General features: G+C 39.5%; 2 protein-coding genes across 3 annotated transcripts in view; one reads left to right on the top strand and one right to left on the bottom strand.

Moving 5' to 3' along the window:
- The window catches only part of MRPL18 (mitochondrial ribosomal protein L18), a 643,474-nt gene that overhangs the window by 136,580 nt on the left and 484,338 nt on the right, over positions 1 to 22,556 (top strand). The gene's annotated exons all lie outside the window — the stretch shown is intronic.
- UTRN (utrophin) overlaps positions 1 to 22,556 on the bottom strand; it is a 386,688-nt gene that overhangs the window by 286,369 nt on the left and 77,763 nt on the right. For both annotated transcript variants that reach the window (XM_069786921.1, XM_069786920.1), the window contains 13 exons: positions 20,378 to 20,470; positions 19,315 to 19,487; positions 15,603 to 15,718; positions 14,383 to 14,546; positions 13,583 to 13,786; positions 12,273 to 12,454; positions 11,399 to 11,549; positions 9,786 to 9,905; positions 8,925 to 9,026; positions 5,782 to 5,889; positions 4,978 to 5,157; positions 3,500 to 3,669; positions 1,042 to 1,165 (listed from right to left, as the gene is read on the bottom strand). In XM_069786921.1, the coding sequence (XP_069643022.1) occupies positions 1,042 to 1,165; positions 3,500 to 3,669; positions 4,978 to 5,157; positions 5,782 to 5,889; positions 8,925 to 9,026; positions 9,786 to 9,905; positions 11,399 to 11,549; positions 12,273 to 12,454; positions 13,583 to 13,786; positions 14,383 to 14,546; positions 15,603 to 15,718; positions 19,315 to 19,487; positions 20,378 to 20,470 (1,887 nt within the window). The remainder of the gene's footprint in view (positions 1 to 1,041; positions 1,166 to 3,499; positions 3,670 to 4,977; positions 5,158 to 5,781; positions 5,890 to 8,924; positions 9,027 to 9,785; positions 9,906 to 11,398; positions 11,550 to 12,272; positions 12,455 to 13,582; positions 13,787 to 14,382; positions 14,547 to 15,602; positions 15,719 to 19,314; positions 19,488 to 20,377; positions 20,471 to 22,556) is intronic.

Here is a 22,556-nt window from a genome sequence, read left to right as displayed (position 1 = left end):
TATTTTTGAAACTAATGTCCAAGGTAATTATTCTGGTTTAGACTTGCTACAGTAAATTCAGAAGAAGCATGCATTTATTTGCAGTTGGGAAGAACACACACTGTCCTACCCACTTAGAGCCCAACCACTTAAAAACAGTACTGTTCATGGGAACCTAGTATTCGTCTTGGAGCCTGTTTTATAAAGGGCTACAAACATTCATAAAGATCTATAAATAAGCTATTGGGAGGGTTGTTTTGGGTTTTATTTCCAACAGTACTGCCATTCCAAACATTCCTACTGGCACCATTTTGCACTACAGCACTAAGAAGAAGTCTCATTATAGATTTTTTAAGTATCGTCTTTGATTTCAAAAGCAGGTTCAGGTCCTGCTAAAGCTCCAATAAGACTTCATTAATAAAGCATGCTCAAGGACCAAAAAGAGCAAGAATACATTCCTGAAACAAAAGGAATAGAAAATGAAATGGCTATTTCATGGCTCCCACAGAATCCTGTAAATATTCTGTCTTGCAGGTCAGTAATACTGTACTTGAGTTGTAACTATCAGGCTTTCTCCAAAATTAATAGAGCAAACAACGTGTCCAAACATTGTAACAATGGACCACTTTGGACCCTGGGTGGTACAGTGTGTGCAGAGTGTCACGGCATGATTCAGGGGGTCTCTGAGCAGCCCACTGGCCCATCTCTGCCAAAATTATAAAAGTGGTGTCAATCAAGTCCATCTCCAACTGGGAAACATGAAGCCAAAATACGCTGCTTAGTGGAAAAGATACTAATCCTGAAGACAGACATTTATCAGAACTCCAAAGGAGACATCAGCAATGTATGTTTTTAAAATTTCCTGTGGATTACGCAACCCAACACCAGCAAAAATTTGTGTTCAGCTGGTAAGATATTTCCATGCATGTCCAGTTCTGAAACCATTTAACTAAAGGACGTAATCCCCACAAAGCATGTAGATCAGCCCACACCTCCATCCAACAGCCAGCTTAGAGACAAAATATACTGTTCACTGGAACTCTCTCCATCTCCCCATTTTACCTTCAACTTTTCTTTCATGTTTGAAGTCTCTCTCATCTTCTTGTACTCTTTGATGTCTGTGGCCTGAATGGCAGATTTTGATTTTGAAATCCAGTTCAAGAGCTCAGCACTTTCAGCATCAAACCTGGTTTAAAAGGTCAGACAATTTTTTTGTCATTTTTCCCTATTCAGGCACTCTGTCTTAAAAATCAGAGTTCAGTACATTACTCAATCCCAAAACAGCAAGTCTGCACACAAAATTCATGTTTCTCATATTACTACTCACAGGAGGTAGGACAGAGACAGACTTTCAAAAATCTGCCATAGTAAAAATTATGTCCATGGTATTAGCCTTTGGGAGCAAATTGAGAATGCATGGTGCAATTTTTTTGTTTTGGTTTGGTTTTTAATACATATCTTCATGCAAACTATTACTGTTCCTTTTAATATGTCACAAAAGATCTCTCTCAATGCTGAGTATTTTGGAAGTAATAAACTAAACCTCAGGAATAAGATAAATAAGAATTACAGTTCTAGATTTCGTAGAAGTCTGCAACACTATTTACTCCAAACAAAAAACTAGCAGCTTAAGCACTCATGGCAGTGACAGTGGACAATTCTTTTTGAATGCTTAGCTGCCTAAAGACTAGCTTATAGCTTAATATTTTTGGCTACAGTGGACATATCTATACTAACATAACTTTCTTATGCCTAAAACCTCTAAGCTACCAACCCACCACCACCAATAAAACCCAAAAATAAACAAACAAAAAACCCAACTCCCAAATTAAGCAATACCGTACAGAACTTGAGAGAAGGACAGATATACCATACAGACCACAAGTCAGGCCATATTACAATTATACTGCTTAACACAGTATAAATCCTAACATGGAGTAACAGCCTACCAACAAATGCAGAAGTCACTGTTGGTCACTCAAAGTTTTCATGGGAAAACCTGCAAAATTCTAGTTACTGGTCATTTGGTGGTTTCAACATAAGTAACTGGGATGAGGCAAAAGCATCAATAAGTTTAATCTATTTTAGCTGACCCTGTCCTTAATACAGTTTGAACTCTAGGAAAAAAAGATAACAGATCAAAATACCTTTGCTTTCAAAGTCTAAAATAGTTTCTACAACTCGTGAGACACACAGAGAGAAGGGACAGATGGGTTGCTGACTACTTTACTGCCCTGGGACACCCACGTGCACACACCAACCCCAGCAGAGCTCAGAGGGTCTGGGCAGGTTCCTCACCCCTTCAAACCTCCATTCCTCCTCCAGAAAAATGAAGAGAGCAACTCTTCTTCACTGTGCAAACACACATCACCCAGCACAGTGACTCCCTGCTCTTGACACAGCCCTCTATCCTCTCCCTAAACAACCTGCCAAAGGTTTAAACTAGTGACACCTCAATGAAATGCTCGTTTTCTCAGGCAAGCACAAAAAGCAAAACGATGAGTATATACAGCATTTACCTTCTTAATTTATCTTGAAGCAATTCCTTTAGTTTTAGGTATGCTATTTAATAAAGGCAATGCAACACATGTTACTAAGTATTGGTTAGCCTAGAGAAGAGAAGACTCTGGGGAGACCTTACAGCAGCCTTCCAGTACTTAAAGGGGGCCTGCAGGACAGATGGGGAGGGACTCTTTATCAGGGACTGTAGTGATTGGATGAGGAGTAACCGCTTTAAACTGAAAGAGGGCATATTTAGATTAGGTATGAGGAAGAAATTCTTCACTGTGAGGGTGGTGAGGCACTGGAACAGTTACCCAGAGAGGCTGTGGATGCCCCATCCCTGGCAGTGTTCAAGGCCAGGTTGGATGGGGCTTTGAGCAACCTGGTCTAGTGGAAGGTGTCCCTGCCCATGGCAGGGAGGTTGGAACTAGATGATCTTTAAGGTCCCTTCCAACCCAAACCATTCTATGATTCTATACATGCAAATCAGTCAGCCACTCCAGATGTACTTGTGAAAGGAGACATGACTGTAATATTGTTCCTATTACTAAATATCAGGGAGATTAATAGGTTTCTGAGCCCTTTTTGTGCAGTTTCTCCCATTTCTCCCATATATTTTATGGAGATTAGAAATAAATAATACATAAAGCAAAATACTTGGCACTTTCACAACACTTTTTAACCAAAGATGACAAGATCTTTTTCCAAAAGAAAGTAAATATAATTAATTCTATCTTTCAGTAAAGGAGCTGAGGTACAAAGGACTGAAGACTGCTTTTTCGAGAAACAAAACACCCCCGTTTCCCTTTGAAATTAATGGAAGCTGCAGGCTTTCTGTTGCTCTGAAAACAAGGCTATACATAACATTCCCTTCCTGTTCCCAAAACCCAACCTCACAACCGCAACTTAAGTATTCCTCACTTGCATAAAAGAAGAATCAAAAGCCAAGACCAAGAGACACGAGTCTATATATGTAGTATCTAGTAAGCAAGGGAAAATGGCAGTGACATATACTTACTTTTTCTTTGCTTCACTGTCCCCTGGGATTTGCCTTTTCTTTGGGGGCGGCGGTGGGGGTAACTCCTGTCTGGATTGCTTAACCGCTACCTGTTCCTTCAACGGCATTGTTTCTGTAGCAGTCTTCTGTGAAACCTGCGACATCCCTACACTTCCTACAGCTTGAGTTACCTACACAAAATAATTTAGCAAAAGGGTTAAATGCCATTTTTAACACAAACTGAATTGCTTTCGCTTAGTTCCTTTTATTCATCAATCATAAAAGCCCATTCATTCACTGCTACAGATGACCACATCTAGCTGTCACGAAGCACCTTTATCATAGATGCACTCCAGAGAAAAACATTATTCTCATTTTACAGATGGTAACTAAGCATCAAAATTCTCAGTTTGACTAGAATTTCATGCCAGTCCAAGTCAACTAAAATCACCAAAATAAGCATTATATCTATTTTCTTTCATGATTGCTTGTTTCCCAGAGAGAACCATGGTCCTTTGGATTTATTAACACACAATTCTGTATTTTATACTCATACCCCATAAAACCAAACCTAGATCTCAGAAGGAGCTAATACACAGCAGGTTTGACCTAAAAACTCACTCAAGTCAATAGAAACCTTCCACACTCTTTAACGGGTTATAAAGTAAGTCCCATGGGAATAAACCTGTAAGTTCTAAGTACGTGCTTGATATTTAGGGGGAGTGAAAGGACGAAGACAGAATTTGGCTCTCCAGTGCTTTGACTCAAATGCAAGAGCAAATTAAAGCCACGTGGCTGAAATGGACCCCTACTCAGACCGCACAACTCATCATTAAATGGATCATGAATCAGTGCAACAGCCTTCACCATAACAATATTTTAATATCACAAAAAAAAGACATATGAGTCATAAAACTGTCAAACAAAATTCTCACAGAAGCCAATGGGAGTTGTGTCTAAACAAAAACACTACCAAGCATTCAAAATACTAAAATAAACATTTAACAATCCAGCTTGGCTCTCATCATTACATATCAAACAAACAACTACTCTATTTTCAACAGATGAGAAATCATACTCACAGAGCATAAAAGCTTATATGACTCCCATTTATTTATCTATTCTGGGTTTTGGGTTTTGTCTTTGTTTTCTTTTAGTATCAGATTTAATCCAGTCCCAGCACTCTTATAATGTTTAAAGGCATTTGCATTGATTGATAATACATGGCAAGCCTGCTTTACTCATCAGAAAAATGAAGCTTAATCTGTGTGAGAAAGGAGTAATAGTACTAGTCAGGTTAACAACTTGGGGTTTTGAAGACCAAAAGACGCAGACAGCTTTGTCAGCAGATAAAGTCAGCTCCACATGAAAGAGCACTCAACTACCTCTCTAGACTGATACCAAGAACTTGCCTGGGCAATTTTGCTGACAGTATCAATGAGGTTTGCATACACACAGACATCTAAACAGCTAAGAAGTAATAAAGCCTTGTTAAGTACCTGATTAGAATAATCCTCTAGCTTCTGAACCAAACTGTCCCACCTCTGAGTTAGTTCTTCTTGATCCTGATCGATTTTACTGGATGCTCTGCCATTCCCAAGGATTTGGGCCACATCCTGACCTAGCTCATTCAGCTGGTCTAGCGTTTGCCGTTTCATACCCATGTCCTCTTTCAAAATCTTAAGTTAAAAGAAAACATAAAAAGACAATATCAAGTATTTTGCTGCCTCTCAGCTTTTAATTCCGGGGGGGGATGTACTACCTGAGCCAGATGCATCATAGGTTTCAAAATAGTTCTCTTGTGTAACAAAGCACTAACAGACACTCTTAAAAAGAGCACATCCCTGAAACAGCTCCTAGAGCCATCAGCAGTATCTCTTGAGTAACAGTTACAAATTATTAGTTCAGGTACAAGCTGCACCAACGTATTAACAAAAAACAAACAAACAAAAAAAACCCAAAAAAACCCAACAACAACAACAACAAAAAACACAAAACCAAAAAACGCAAACCAGAAACGCACACTTTGGAAGACACAGCTGACTGGTGGCCTGCAATAAACTCCAAACCCTGTCAAAAAACCCGGACAGCTGTTCTAAAGTTTGGCACACCAACCTGGAACAGCCATGGAGTAAGTTGTATGCATTTTTTTAAATTCCAGTGAAAGAATCCGGCAAGGAAAGAATATTGGCCTGGCTTCCAAAGTATCATGCATTCACAGCTCCTACTGGGGTCAAACTGGTAGTTTGCCATTCATTTAGTTTATGAGATTTGACAGGATAGAGCAGGATAGCAATACTTACTGCTAGTTTTCGAACATTCACACTCAGGTCTGCTTGATCTTTAAAGTTGCTTGTCTGGACCTTACTCAAAGCCTCCTCTTTCTCAGTTAACCAAGCTTTCAATAAGCACTGCAGATCATAAGAAAAATAGCACAAGAAAATACCAAGTTTGTCAAACAGCTATTGACGATTCCTTCTTTAAGATCTTTGCATTCAAAGCACAGTTCTGCAGTCTTTATATGCGGGAATTTCATCTGGCATTAACAAAAATAGTACATAAAGGGGACAAAAAATATCACATCAGAGAACTAATACTTTCCAGTCAAACAGTTTCAGCAAAACCATTTCTCAATATATCAGAGCACACCCCCTGCCCCCACAAGTTATTTATAATGACCAGATATCCAGAATAAAGCTGACGTAGGACTTAAAAATTATATTAGAATTAAATATATCAAAATGGTATGTACACTTTCTTTTGCTCTCCACCCTTCTTCCTCTGTGATTCAAAACCACCCCATCACAAACATTTTCTCACAGAAGCTACACCACTGATAATTCAGAGCTCTTTTAGTCCAGGCAGTCAGTCAAAGACTCAGATATTAGTCACCTCCCTGTTTACTGTACCTACTTCCAATTGCAAAATAACTTCAGCAAATACTGTCACAATAACTACTGAAGGCTGGAGTGGTCTGCTCTGGATAGTACCAACTCAGGGATCTTGAGCTTCTTCCACTTTTTTCTGGGAAACCTGGCCTATGTCTCACTTCTTCAGTAACACAGCACTCCTATGGAAACTCCAGCAATAACTGGCATCAGGTATCAGGAAGGATTTTATACAGTTTATATTATGTTACAACATATTGCTGGTGCTGCATGGCCATCTCCATAGACTAGAATACCAAGCTCTCTATCAAACTCAGTTGCATAGCCACTGGCACACTGCTACTCCTCTGTGTTTAAAAAAAAATAAATTAAAAAAATAAAATGATACAGCAAGGCAGACCTTTTTGTTCTTTGAACAACACACTTTACAACAGCCACTAGGCTCCTCAGTAGCTGTATATTTTTGGCATTGTCCCAGAACTGACTACAGCAACTTTTGGGCCAAAGGGTTAAGGCAGTTTACATTGCCAATGTAAACCAATACGCAAAATGTACAGACAGCAAATACGAGGGTGGTGGAAATGCCATAAGGCTGTGAGAAACAAAATTGTAACACCACATACTCTGGAAAAATCACGCTGGCATCCCAGCCAACATATTTTATGCATAAGAGGAGCTTAAAAACCCTTCAATGTATTCAATTAATTTCTGCTAAATCAGCAGTCAAAGATAACTCTCCCTAGAAAACTGAAACATAATTATCACAGTGCTAAGAAATATCTGGCACTGATTGAGGAATTCGTTTCCTGAGTGGTAAGAACTGTGTTGACTTGGCAATGTGGTTTCCAAAAGTTTTCTAGGCAGCCACAAAAAGGCTGATGCATCACTATTGCTCATCTCTCCATCTGGTTGGGTGAAATAGAAAATGATAGTACCTAAATGTTTTAGTTACTTTTGTGTTAACAAAGTGTTTGTATTAAAGTTTTTAAATAGTTTCAACTTGTAATTTTTGTAGGTCACTTGATAATTCTTGAGGACAGAGAACTGTAATTCAAACCTGTTAGTAATAAATGCAATTCAGAGTTAAACAACAAATGCAAACCTGGGCTGATCTACACTACCTAAAATAAACTTCTATTTCCTCACTAATTGCTATCTGACATTCTACATTAAATATACACCAATTAATTTTTTTCACTTTTACAGAGCAACATAATTACATATAAACTAAAAAAAGCTGAACACAAAGCAACTCCGACAGAAGATGACACTCCTAACAGTACTGTAATAGTCAGTGAGTGGTCACTTTTCCCCAGACAAAAATAAGGGTGAAAGAGGACAGAAACATGTTCGCATAACGTCATAAAAACTGAGAGCACTTGAAGTCCATACCTTGACATACAGAGTGAGGATTTTTGAGGAATCCTTATTTCTCAACTCAGAGATTTATCTTGCCCAAGAGTTGCCAGAAAACGTTAGCACACAATTTTCTGTATGTATGTACAACATATGATGATGCAGTCTTTTAAAGAAATATATATAAATTGGCATTGGATAAACCAGAATCTGAACCTTGGGTCCAGATTAACAACAAGGTCACATGAGCTGCAAATTCAGCTTATCAATATACTGCAAATAGATATGGGAGGGGTCAGGGAGAAACACATATGCAACCCCCAAAAATGCAGACAAAACATCCCTGTCAAAGAAACCAGGCTGTAACTGATAGCAACAGCTATATCAGCACTGTTCTACTGTTTCCCAATGTCTAAACAATCTGTATGTACTGCAGTTTAAACAATAGCTTACAGTGATAAATAGCATCATTTAAGAAAACAAAACAATTTAAGTAAAACCTTCAAAGGAAAAGCCATCAAATATTTCAAGCTGAGACACAAAACATGCTCTAGTACTAGGCATGCAAACCTAACACATGTAGTTCTGTGACCATATTTTTTATGCCATCAGTTAATTTGCATTTGAGCAGTATATTTAATATATACATAAAATGCACGATATCAAAGCAAGAAAAAAACTCACAGTTCTTCTGAATTGAACTGTTTGCCTGAACTCAGCAAAATGAGATGAGCTGCATGCTTTGCAATATTGACCAAATGTTTTATGTTACCGATTTTGAAAACAGTATCTATTGATTAGTTGATTGCACAGTTGTGTACATGTATCCATGTTGGAAGCACATATACCTTAATTAGGAAAATTTCTGTAATTACGAAACCACCAAACACTTAGTGATTCATTGTCATTTTGCTATCATGGATATTCTGACTTCTTGGCCATCTTGCAAGCTACCTTGGAAATTATTTATAAGGAGTTATGAACTCTCTTTCTTAAACTTCAGAAAATACTTCTCTTGCATCACACAGCTACTCTACTCCTCAAGAAATGCTGGGAACCCAAACAGTAACACAAAATCTAGTTTTTTAAGGCTTTTTTCTGAGAGCTGTTAAACCCTAAGGGGTTTGGGTTTTTTTTTGTTTCGTTGTTTTTTCCCCTCCACAAATCAACCAGTCACTCTGGGTAACTGAAGAGCTACTAACCTGCTCTTCCAGCAGCTCCTGCCATAAAAGCCGAATTTCTTGCAACTTGACTTGTCGTTCCTCAGTCCAACGACAAACTGCTGTCCAGCGCTCGCCAAGCCTCTACAAAAGCAGGAAACACTCATGAACATTCAGGAGCCTCACAAGGAAACTCAAAAATCAGATATTCAACAGCGTAACTTCTACTTCACAGTAACCTCTTTCTACATTATAGCTACCTCCATGCCAGTAATCACCATTGTTGTACTGCACAAAGCCAGAGGTTAAAACTTTCAAAAATATTCACCTATGGCTTTATCTCTGCTCTTGCTGAAGTCAGTGAGCTATTTGATTGACATCAAAAGGAGAGAACAAAGTTGCATGAATTCCATTTCAATAAATTGTGTTTCACGCTCCTTATACTTCAGGTTACAGTCTCACTTCTGACAAAAATGGGAAAATACTTCACACGATATTTCCTAGATAAATTGTGATCATATTGAAATATATTTCCCATCAGATTTTAACTTCCTAATGAAAATTACTTATGTGAAATAAGAGTTGTACTCTGCATCTTCCCATTTTAATGAAACTCCTGAAAGGATATGCTACATAAGTGCCTAAGTCGGTGGGAATGCAAACAGCTTGACTCACCAGAAATTGAGCTTTAAAGACACCAAAGCACTTTTGCAGGTTTTACCCTAAGCAAATTTTAAAATTCTTTACGTTAATATTACTTCTAAAAAAAAAAATATTACTTTAAATTACTTCCTAGGATAAATTGTCTTTAAACAATGTTTAAACAATGTCAATTAACAGTTATAAGCAAAGGTTTTAAGTGCCTGCTACTACCATTAAAAAAAGAGGGCTCTAACATTTTACCTGCAATTGTTCCTCCAGAATAGCTGTTGCACTTTCCCCACTGCTTTCATCAACAATGACGACCATGTGCGTTAGGGAGTTTACTTTCACCTGTTCTGTCTCTAGGTCACTCTGCAGGCACTAGAAGAACAAATCAGAGGTTACCAACTTTGAATACATTTGCTAATCTGCTATTTTGGGCATAGTGACTAACATAACTGCTGTGACAAAGTACTTCAGATTCAACAGTTAAGCACAGATTTTACCACTGGGAATCACTGCACAGTTTAAATAAATGTAAGCAAAAGACTGCTAGAAATTAACCCAAAACCATTCTGTTAAAATGCTGGAAAACATGAAGGAGTGTTTTAAGCTGTATGCACCATACTCAACCAGGAGAATCATATGACAACCGCATTAAGTTCCTATATGTCTACTGTTACAGGGAAGAGAGCTTAAGTGTTTCTAGAAAAAGCTAATATTGTTAATAAGCAAGTATCGTAGGGCATGCCAAACAGGGAAAAAATCACTTAAAACACTCATCTTTTAATAGTTGACAATGTGATGCTCATAAGTATCAACAGTGCTATAATTGATCATAACATTCAAAGACAATAGTTGAAAACTGCAGAAAGCATACAGTTCTGATTAGTTTGAAATAATCTGTATATTTAAATAGTCATACAGCTTCTGGAGGAACAGATTCCATGGTTAAAGCCTACCTCCGAAATATCTCTGCAAGATCAATATGCCTTCACGGTACTCTAAATATCACTTTTCATCCCAGAATATCCTAAGCTACTCCATGAACAATGCGCCTCAAACCCCCCATACTTTGAAGACAGAGGAAAGAATGCAAGTGTGGGACAGGAAATTACACAGACTAAAAATACTCCGCAGTTCTTGCCCTGTGAGGTATGTCACATGCTGGGGAGAAGGTCAAACCTCAGCACTGAGTACAAAAACCAAAGCTGCAACCACAACAAGTATCAAAAGGCCGTCTTTCTCCTTCAGAAAAACGCTGCAGGCCAGAAAGGCTGGACTCCCATCCAGAAACTAAAGTGAGACACAAACCACTTCCAAACCCTTGTGCACATCAGAGAGCAGTGTCTATGCATCCCCTTAGGATGCGATCCCTGTAAAAGCAGGGACTGGAATCAGTGACTTGGGAGGGCCTTCCTGATAGTTTTAGCTCCTGCATTATTTTAATCTGCAAGTCTCAAGCATGCTTTAGCAAAGCCTGCCAAGTCATTGAAGGCAAGTTTGTCCACAGTATATTTCATACTGTCCCTCACACCAACAATTTACCTGGAAAGGCCTCATTTCCTAGATGAAGTGAGGGTAACACAATTTCCCCTACAGGTTTCGCTTCCTGCATGAAGCAAAGATAACAGTTTCTGCTATAGTCATCAGTGCTCAACTGTTCAGTTAAGAAAGCACTTCCAGTAAGTTCCAATTCCTTTCTGCCCCATCATCGTCCTTTTCCAAACAGCAAATGCAGCAATGCAGCCCCTCAGCATCCAGCCATATATGACTTCTGATACAATCAAGTTTCTCAGTTAAGGAACCCACCAACATACACATCTTTCAAATACTTCTCCCATAAGTGTTACGTAACAGACAAAAAGGTTTACTTTATGTTCTTCCAGCTGTTTTTGAAGGGACTCCAAATCTTCTGCTAAGAGCTGAGATTCCATCTTCTGAATGCGCTCCTCTGTGACCGTCAGCCAGTCAGACAGCTGCTGCAACTGCTGCTTCTGGAGCTCCATCAGCATGTCATGCAGGCTGCAGGGGGAAGCACAGGCAGAGTTATTTCAGAAGCAGTTTTCCCAAGGAAAGAGACTAACTTCTAGTTCCTATAGGAAAGAAGCAAGGCCATTCACAAACCAGCTAGCTATCATCACATAAAATGTTCACCATTAAGCTAAGGAACACAGTTAAGTACCCTTGTTTCTTTCTCAAGGAAAAAAAAAGTTAGTGAACTACAAAACTTGTATCAGGGATTGTTTCTTACAACAGGGATTTGCTGCTAATAGAGCCTCTGCTGAGAGTTGCAACAAAATGCACTTTCTCTCTTGATGTGCACTCTTAGCCTGATTACCCACAGGTGGGAAAACATTCTTCTAAGTGCTTTTTAGTTGTGTAAACACACACGTAGCTATCCACATCTACTGTATGCTTTATTGAGGAACTTAAACTACTGAAACAATATTAAAAACAGTTACGCAACTACTGCATGTAGATACCAATATATTTAGTCTGGCACACTTACATAACATAACAGTCACAAAAACACTTTTATTTAAGAATCCAAAAAAAATCAGTTATATTAATTTCTTTTGTTTTACCTTGGAAAGTATGAAGAAGGTGAATTTCATGTTATAAACTGAAGAGGTAATTCTGAAAAAAAAAAATCTTACAAATGGATGCAAACCAACTCCTCCAAGATGCAGGAAGCACCAGAGGTTGGTCCTGCAGCTCTAGGAGAGGTTGTGTGCCATGACTCACCGGGACTGCCTGTCCATGCTCTCCACTCTGAGCTCCTCCCAGCGGGAGTTCAGCAGCAGCATTTGCTCCTGGATCTCAAACTCCTCTTCAGGTGAGAGATTCCCCTGGGCCACCAGTTGGTTTCCAGCCTGCAGAACGCTGCCCACACTGCTCTGGTGCGCAGTCAGTTCCATCATAAAAGCCTGGAAATGGTACAACCAGCCATGTCACCGTGATCTGTAAGCTCCTACAAGAGTTTATGAATTTGTAAATGTCCTAATAAATTGTCATGTTTGAAACAGTGCTGCAGAATCAGCTGGCACCATCAAACACACAAGCATGGCAGACCTATTCCTCTCTATGATAGAAGATTCTCCATGAGCTACAAAAATTCTGAAGCCAGTAAAATAGAGTTAATTGAGGAAAAAAAAAAAACACTAACCACCTCAGAGAAAAAGCTGTTTGTAAGAAGACAGCCTTTAAATGAATGTACCAAGAAAATAAAACAGAAACTTACCTATGGCCAACAGAACATAAAACAAGATCTGAAATGTATCACAGAAAAGCAAATAAAACCCTATGAGTTAATAACATTAAAAATTCACATACTTAATATAAATCAGAACACCTCTTCCTTTGGCTCATGGCTTTAAAACTGTAGCACAAGAAAAAAAAAAATTCTTCATATTGATCAGCATTCAGATTTTAAATTCAATTGTATGTAGTAAGCTGACACAGGAGAAAACTAAAACATCTAACATGACACTTGAAACATTTAGCAACATTAGAACATTTGTTCAGACTTGGAACATGAACCAAAATGAAATAATTTGGAAACAATAATTTGGAAGCAACAATACATGTTTCTGAAATAAACTATGCTAATCATGACAGGGAGACCACTGAATTAAACTGACATGATTATCAATTTCAGCATTGCCCTCATTTAACAGCAAGTGACGTATGGCTGACCAGGCTTTTTAGTAGTTGGCAGCAGAGAAGCATGAATCAGCCTGGATCAGCCTGTCTTTGTATTATAGACACCAATGAGCCACCGAAAGTTGATTAAAAAAATACATTAAAGTTTCAAAGCATGTTCCACTGTAAGTTCTCCTAAAAAGATTTATTTCAGCTTCAAGAAGCTATTATTTGTCAACAAAAACACACAAACAATCAAAATCACCAAACAGCATCACACTCAGAGGTGCTTTTAATTTAGAAAAAGCAGGACAAAAGAAATAGAATGGCAGGTTTTGGATAAGGACTTAGGGAAGTCCTGCAGCTACACACACACACAAAAAAAAAAAAAAAAGAATTTAAGAGAAGCTTACTTCATGGGTGGAAAATTGCTCTTTGACTTCCTCAACATCACCGGATATTTCCTCCTGTTCCCGAAATGCATCCTCAGCTGACAGCAACCATGTAAGAACTTCTTCCAGAGCAACTTGGTAGCTATCCAAGTCCATATCTACCTCTGTCACTGTGCTGGGAGTCTCTGCTCTAGAACTGCCCTGCTCCTCTTCAAGCGCTGCAGCCTAGGCAGCCAAGAGAAAAGCGATGTCTTAAATGGGCACAGAAGATGCCTTCCCAAATGATACTAAAAACAGAACAACTAAGATGCCTTTTAATCCTTCATAAAATGTTAAAAGTAATCGTTGGGTATGTTTTAATGAGAAGGGCCATGGTCACCACTAATGAACTTTCATTTTAAAATAACCTGGATAGAAAAGACAACTTTAATCTTGCTCTTTTAACAGTGGATCTCACACCAAAACAAAAACCCATCACTACCACCACCACCACCACAAGTCCTGTGGCAAACTCAGTTAAAGATTTTGGACCACCCTCTCCAGCTTGTCAAGACAAGTGAGAAAGAAAAGCAGAAGAAGGAAGTATAACTCAGATGGAGCTTTATACCTCAACACGCAGGATTTTGTACATGAATCAGAAAAGAAGAAAAAGGAAGACAGAACGACTGAAGTCAATCACAAAGAAGATGCCATGATTTTTCATATTTTCCCAATTGTGTTGCCCAAGATAGAAGGCATGTTCCAGAGATAACTGACAAGCCTGAAGATCAGCTAAAATTACAACTCAAGAAAAGCCAGGCAGACTTTGATGACAAACACACCTGCTGCATGTTGAGCTCTCCATCCTCACATTCCTGCTTGTACCTCCTTGGAAGGGTCTCCACCTCCCGTATGTCTTCCATAGTAACTTGCTTAGGAAGGACCTCAAACAAAGAGGTTAAATACATAATAATAGACTTTTTGTCTGGAAGCTGTACAGCAACATCTGCATCAAAAAGATAAAATATGAGGGAAAATAAATGAAGCTGCTGCTTTTCTAAATCATTACTTAGAGTACAGTTAAGACTGTACATATAGTGTAAATCACAGGTTCTCCTGTTAAGTAGCCTTTAGTAAGCTTTAAGTTAAAAGGCCAGGTTTGACATATGTTGAAAGCAGTATGAAGGAGGAAAAATTTTTTAAAAAATAATATTCTACATTTGAAAGTGAATTCACATTAAAAGGCATGATCTTTCTGAAGTAAGAGCCCAAACCTGAAGTTACTAAGGAATAAAAATTGTTTGGGGAAAATTATTCTGGAGCATTTCCCAAGCAGAAATGCAGTTCAGGGACAGTATCCTGCATAAACAAACATTTCCACTTAAGTTCTATCCCCACTCCCAGCACTGGTCAGTTTATTTTCTTACTTTTCATATAGAAAAGAGTTTTACCAACTCAGGTTCACTTATCTCTCAGTTTATGAGTGCTACCCATTCAGTTAACACTTTTTAAGAAGGTGGTGCTTGAATCTATAAAGTTTCAGAGCTTGTCTTACAGAATGAATCTTTGAAGACTCACTTCAAAGCAGAGCGACAGCTCAGGATTTTAAAAAGAAGCCATAAAAGCTTCCTGGTACATGGTAAGTACGCACAGCACTGGCAGCTACTGCTACTCAGTGTATGTATAAAGAACGAAAGATCATGAGCTCTTAAGCTATCCCATTCTAAATAATGCTCTACTTCATCTGAAAAGCACAGACCCTTGCAGTAGAACTCCTACCTAAAACAAAACAAAGCCAGAGTACCAACTTCACCTTCTGTATACTGTCTCTAAATGGTAAGTCAATCTGAACCTTAACATTCAAGAAGCCAAAGCATATGCACGCACAGACACACCCTTACCCTACAAATTACATTCTTTTAAATTCAAATTTAAGGGCTTGAAACAAAATATCACTGCACAAAAATGCTGGAATTTGTATTCATAGTAGATGTCAACAGAAAAAATTTCTTTCAAGAGAGATCAAAAAAACTTCTAGTCACATAAAATAACTATATCCCACCTTCAGGATCCAACAGTTTCTCAATTCCCAAGTGGTTCTTGGCTATGCTGAAAGCATGTTCCAGTCTCTCAGCTGGGGACATCTTTATAACTTTATCCCAGCTGAAAAGCTCAGGTCTAAAAGTAAAGACAAAACAGGAAAGAAAGCAACAAACTTTATCTGAAGAAAAAATTCCATACCATGCAGAATATGAAGTTATGGATATGAAAGTAGCTACCTAAGTAATATAAATATACACATACATAGAAAATAGAAACATAAGTGCAGATACAGAAACACATAAATACAAATACGTGATTTCTTTTTATTAGTGAGAATCTGGCAATCACAAATCAATTAACTGACTGCATGTCCACAGGAACATGTACCTTTCATTCTATGTATTCTATACATATACTTATTGACTGCAACAGGAGATAAAATACTATAACAAGAAAATACATAAACTCTGTGTTTATAATTTATTCCAGAACCAGTTTTCTTCAACTGTGTCTTTCACAGCATAACTGTTACTACGTGCTTTCTGTGTCAGGCTCTGCTGAGTAATCAAGAATTACTCTGTTCCAGGAGAGCTTCATTCCAAACTTGTGATGTGGCTCAGTGACCACTCCAGACCATCACAGCCAGGAGCAGCAGCGGTCTCCACCCCTGCTCACTCACCCTGCCCCATGGCCTTTTTCCCTCATTTAAAACAAACAAACAAGAAAACCCACCTACAAAAAAAACCCACTCCACCACAAGTGCTCATAAGAGTCACAATGTGAATCAGACCAAAGAGCTGATCAATTTACAGTGCCAGCAGCCTTCATCTCACATCAGCGTTAACCAAACCAACTCTCCAGTCCAGCTGTGCACCCAAAACATACCAGCAAGTCTCAAGGGGAAAGAGCGGAGCAGGAAGCGGGGTCAGCAAACAGGGCCCCCTCCCAGTGGTACCCACACCGACAGGGCACGACCAGCCTAGTGCTGCAGCAGCACAGCCACAAGACTACAGAGCCATTGAAATGCTTCCCGTTCCCCTGTAATAGTGGCTTCTCGTTAAAACACTGCTATTGATTCTGTGCTTTGTAGAAGTTGGGGAAGAAGAGACAGGCTCGTCTTTAATTGTTTTAATACTTAATTCAGTTGTAAATTGACCCGAGAGTATCCTTTTAGCATCTGTCGAGTCACTACACTTTGTGAAACAGGAAGGCCGTAAGCCAGCAGGCTCAGAGAAGCAAAAAGCCAGAGGAAGGTGGGGTAAGCAGGGAACAGATCTATGCGGAGATCCTGATATAAGCTAGCAGAATACTGTACCTCCATGTAAGAAGCAACAGGATAACCACATAGATTCACATAAAGCTTTAGCAGAGACTCTTACTTTGAAAAAACACATTGCAATAAGTAGATTGTATATGTACTACCTGCACACTGCCATGATAATACAGAATTTAATAAAATGCAATCTAGGTATTTACCTATGAGCAAGGAAATTATAACAAAGAGCAGAATTCAATTCAAAGAGGAGCTAAGCTAATAGTAGGAAATGAAAGTGAACAGCACAGTAAAATGTTAAATGTCCTATTACCTCATATAATTTTATTAAGTACTGCAAGTGTTACAAAGTTACTAGATATTATAGCCAAGAGGTAGCACTGGTAACAATTGTTGATAGATACATAAAGAGAAAAGCAAGTTACTAAACCTCTTAATGGGATCCACCAAAATTCCCCTATACTAAGTGTCATATTAATCTGAATTAAAAAAGCAATATTAAAAATGCCCCTTAGGCAGGGAAGCTCCACTGTCTGGGCAAGCTAAATAGCTTTGTTGTCCTACCACTTCTGCAACCTGCCCCAATCCGCTTGCTCCTTGCAAGTGCCTTTTAAAGCCTCTCTTTCAAAGTTAACCTAAATTTAAACCCAGCTCAAGATTTCTCAATAGTGTGGGGAAAACAGTACTTCCCTGGCTTAAAGGACTGATGCCCCGGGACAGCAAAGCTGAATTCTGATGTGCTGACAGCTGCCAAGCTCCCAGGAAGAGGGAATAAAAGGCTCAGAGATCAGCAGAGCCAGGTAACTCAGAAATTTTAGGAAGCCAGAGGAAAGCACAGTTACTCAGTTCAAGTTTCCAGAAGGTGCTTTTGCTGTTTAACAGTGCTCTGAAAAGGGCAGACCTCACCAACTTCAGATCCTGCAAAGCCCAGGCACATAGTCACAATGTGTAAGGACAACAAACAGCCTGAAGACAATTTTGCTACCTCTCTCCTTCTGCTTCCCTCAGGTCAACAAGGTCTCACTTGCATCTAAAGCTGGCACTCTCTCCATCACAAAGCTTCACATGTTCAGCAGCAGAGCTACGCCACTACAGGCAATTACACTGGTATGAAAACCACCAGTACAGCTCACACTATCCAGAGAAGGGGCTTAGTAATACTCCTGATAAACTCCAGACAGACCTTTGCTAGTATCACTCTGCATTTGCAGAACAGTCCTTCCAAACTTTCAGGAGCCCTCAGTGTGGTGCAGGCGCTCCCCAGGCATCCATGCAGGCTGAACACAAGCCAGCGCTGGTCTACAAGGCCATAGGTGCATCAGGGGAGACCCGTCCTGAAGCCAGTGAGCCTGTGACAAGAGTCTGTTATTTCAGTCAGCACAGGCCAAACGGGCACTTAGGAGCAGAGAACAGCAGGCTCAAAGTGAACGCATGCTCTTGCGAACACTTTTTATCTGCTGGGTATAAATATTCTGGGTATTTGTAAAGCACTTGCCATGTCAGATACCTGGTCACCAGGAGGTCTGGTTAAATTTTAGATATTATCATACTATTACCATGTTAAAATGGTTATTTATGATTAGAGAACAGTCAGCCCTCACAAAGCAATGAGCTGACGTCATTTAAAGTATGCTGGATTAGAATGGCTTGCCCAGAAGCAGATCTCAAAGTAAATTAAAAAAAAAAAAAAAACACCACAAAAACAAAACAAACAAAAAAAAAACCAAAAAAAAAAAAGAAAGAACTGGTATGTAAGTTTCATAGGATTCTGTAATGATGATTTCTTTAGACTACCAAAGAGTTCTCCAAAAATCAGAAAGAACACAAAAGGTCTGTGCAAAGAAGCTTTAACAGCATTCCTTGTAAAGTATAATGAACAGTGTAATGAATATGCCACAGGTACCTGAAGTACTCTATTACCCTTTGATTCTTCTGCTCAATAGTTCTCCTGAAAGAACTGCATACATTGTCTTTCAAACAATATACACTCAAAAAACTAAGAAAAGCTACAGAGCCTGTCTTTCTTACTCCTTCATTTTGAAGCTTCTGTGTCTTGATACCAAAGTGATATGGCAAACTTGAATTGAAGAAATGTTTCCCTTTGCAGGGGAGGTAGAGCAGGACAGAGGAAGTACAGGGGAAGGTGGTCAACCCCCCCTGCAGAGACCCATTCAGCATATTCGCTGTACAACACACACTAAGCGGGATGTAAATCCAATTCAGTTAGCAAGTCTGTGTGCATGTGCAGGAACTGAGAGAGTTACACTGCTGCTTTGGCTCCATCCTTCGCAAGGCTCTAGCAATATCCCTCCACTGTTATCGTTACCACAACAAAAAAAAACTAAAACCAAACAATGAATCACCAAAACAGGCTAGTCAAATGCTCAAGCATGAAGACATGGGGAAAAAAAGCTGCTTACTTCATTAGGTCTAAGATAAGCTAACATTTGCTACTTACTTGTGTCTGTGGATGACAGCATTAAAGGCGAGTCCATCTGCCCAGCTCGTGGTGAAGTTCAGAACATTGACCTGACTGTAAGGTCTCGTGGACTGCCGAACCCAGCTGAGCAGGATCTTCTCACTGTTGGTCTGCTGCAAATCTGACATGATGTTCTTCATGACATCCTTCACCTGCAAGACAGCAGCAACTACACCTTAGACACGTTCTCCACTTTTCCTGCTTACAAAACCTTTGAACCAAACTATTTCACAAATTGGGAAAGGGCCTTTCCCATTAAAAGCTATGAATCAAGCTCTAACTCCTTGCACGAAATTTGTGAATAGGAGTCTTCAAGGCCATCTTTGCACTCTACTAATTACAAGAACCAGTAATGCTCCATGTCACTTATTAGTGACACATCACTCTTATGTTACAATCCTCCTCCCTCTCAGTCCCGCCTACACTAAGCGTGGGTTATAAAGTTTCTCACTGTCTTGTGCTGGGGTTCCGCCAGTAAGCAAACGCCAAAAATACAGCTTGCAGAGGTTTTCTGCAAGAAGAAGATATCTGCTCAGCCAACACAAGTAGTTTGTTGTTTGGGTACTATGCGTAAGCATCCACCAAAGTCCTTCTAAGCAAATTCAGTGATACTCTCAGGTAGCTGGCTAAACCAGGAACAATTCAATCTATGAGACTGAGAAACAAACTTACACAGCAGCATATAGATGCAAGCCCAAACCAGCAACTGAGTTAGTAAAAAACTACCTGCAAAGAGAAGTGCGTAGAAGTCTTGAGGAAGGAACATAAATGCAGTGCTTCAGGCTGAAAAACCTCTCTGCAATTAACAGCACCAGGAACTGAACTAAGAGGCTGAGTACAACTGAGCACACACAAGAATATGTGTCATGGGAGGCAGCCAATAGACAGAGGTCAAAAGCCAAACACTGGCCTGCCTTTGTTTACCAGCCCAAAATAGAAGCAGTATTTTCTGCCACCAAAACCCCAGGAAGGTTTGTGAGAATCCCAGCAGATTGATGCACACGATTCCTGGAAAGAAAGAGATGTCACAGCAGCCTCTCACCTGCCAGTGCAAGATAATGCTCCACAGCAGCCCCAGTGTCAGCTTGTGATTTCCATCAACGATGTCAGTTCCTCCAATATTCACCAACTCCACCTAGAGAGGTCAGATCAACTCTATATTAAACACTGTTGTCAGAGCTTCAAGTTGCAACCCCACCCCATATTCCTGACTGTCCAGTCACATATTATCAAGTGCTCTGAAATAAAAAGTAGTTAGAATGAGAGAACTGGAGATGACAGATTGCTGTCTATCTGAATTTGTCATGACAACTGCTTAAACATGACAAAAAATGGCACCAAAGAAGATACTCCACTGGGAGAGTTTTATCCTATCCTCTAATATATAGATGCGTACCAGCAGTCAAAACTGACCAATAGAAATGCAAACATGAAGGATCTGATATTAAAAAAAAAAACAAACTTAAGTAATTAAGAATAGGTTTGTCCTTCGCATGAACTAGCATCCAAATGGGACAAGTTTATACAAGACGACTGAAAGCTCAAGGGAAAAATAAAATTTTCATGTTTCCTATATGCCTAGGAGCCCAGATAGACTCGGTGACACTCTAATTGAGATCATTAGAAAGACAGAAACATGGAAAGACAGAGGGGGAGATTACTCGAGTAAGCGAGAGGGCAGGAGATGTTACCCTCTCCTGCATCAAGTATTCAGCCCTCGGGAGAAGCGAAGCTTAGAGCACTCTATCAGATACTCACTCAGTGCTAAACTGAATTGGGGCATCAAGTCTCCACTCAGTCAACGCAGGGAAAGCAGCACTAACTGGGGTCCCTCCAAAAAGTGGTTCAAACAGCAGCACACTGCATTAGTCACCACCACGCCTATGGAAAGTGGGTGAGGAAAGCTGCCCATGGCAGGTGAGGCAGATGCCTCCCTGGGTGTATGTACACGAAGCAGACAATGCAACGCACTCCCACACAGGGCAGATGGTGGGGCTTCATTCTTCTAAATAACCTGAGCCAGGAGCATCCTCCAGCCCCAGGGGCATGTGGCACAGTGCATTTCACCTCAACAGTGAAGCTTTTTCCTCCCTTTCTCACACCTGCTCCAAAACAAAGTAGTGTTGTCCACAGTGCTTACCAGAAACACCTCCCAGCTTGCATTAACCCCAAGAACTGTATGTGGGCATTGCTTGTGATCACAACTGGTCACAGAGACAAAACCTGTACCAAGGAGCTGACTAGCGATTAAACAATATGGACAATCACAGGACAGTAACTGAGCCCACGCTCTGGCTCTCAGTGGATGTAACAATGACAGAATAGACAAAAACAAATGAAGTTTAATTTTGTTTTAGAGGATATTGCTGAAATCCAAGAATATAATGGTATTCCAGGAATATTTTCCCTCTTAACACACAATCACGAATAGCTTCAGTCCTGCAAAATGTACTTGTAACCTCATTGCTTTCAGATACCATCTTGACAATTTTCGATTCCCCATAGGTCTCTCAGGAGAATCAAATCAAAACCGTGTTGCAAGATTAACATGGAACCACAAATTACACTTCAAAGTACTAAGGAAGCTTGTGGATTTGTGGATTGTCCTCTCCCAGTTTTTACAGCAGCTGGAACAGAATCTTACTGCAATACTCTTTGCGAATACCAGGCATATACTTTAAGATAACTGTAAAATTAAACAGGCAAAAACAGGCCAAAAGAATCACCGGTGTGGATCATTAAACAGCTCAGTGGAAAGCACGCTAGAACACAAGGAGCAAAAAGAAAGACTAAAGGTCAAGGGCACAAAAATAAAACAATTACATTGCAAGAGATTTTTTTCACCTATAATAGAAGAGAAGCACTCCTGAGAATGAGTAACAAAAAAACACTTCACATTTTTTAATCGCGTGCCTATAACAACAATAATAATTAATAATAGTAATAATAACGCATTCCTCTTGCTATCTACACCATACATAAAAGAAAATACTCCATATGCTCATTTTTGTATTTTAATGATTCTGAACTAAACCAATGTTTTGCAGGATGCTGTCAGCAATCCACTAGGATGTTAGGTGGACTACTAAGACTAAAGCAAAGATAATCAATAAAAGAAAGCTGACAGTAGATAGCCAGTACTCCTGACAGTAGACTGATACTGGCTATATGGAATGATTTCCAGAGGATTATTTTTTTAATTATTTTTAAAAACTTGGTCC

Source organism: Haliaeetus albicilla, chromosome 7, assembly GCF_947461875.1.
Source record: "Haliaeetus albicilla chromosome 7, bHalAlb1.1, whole genome shotgun sequence".
Classification (NCBI taxonomy): Eukaryota; Metazoa; Chordata; class Aves; order Accipitriformes; family Accipitridae; genus Haliaeetus; species Haliaeetus albicilla.
Note: the sequence above shows the minus strand (reverse complement) of the source record. Positions and strands in the feature narration are given on the sequence as shown.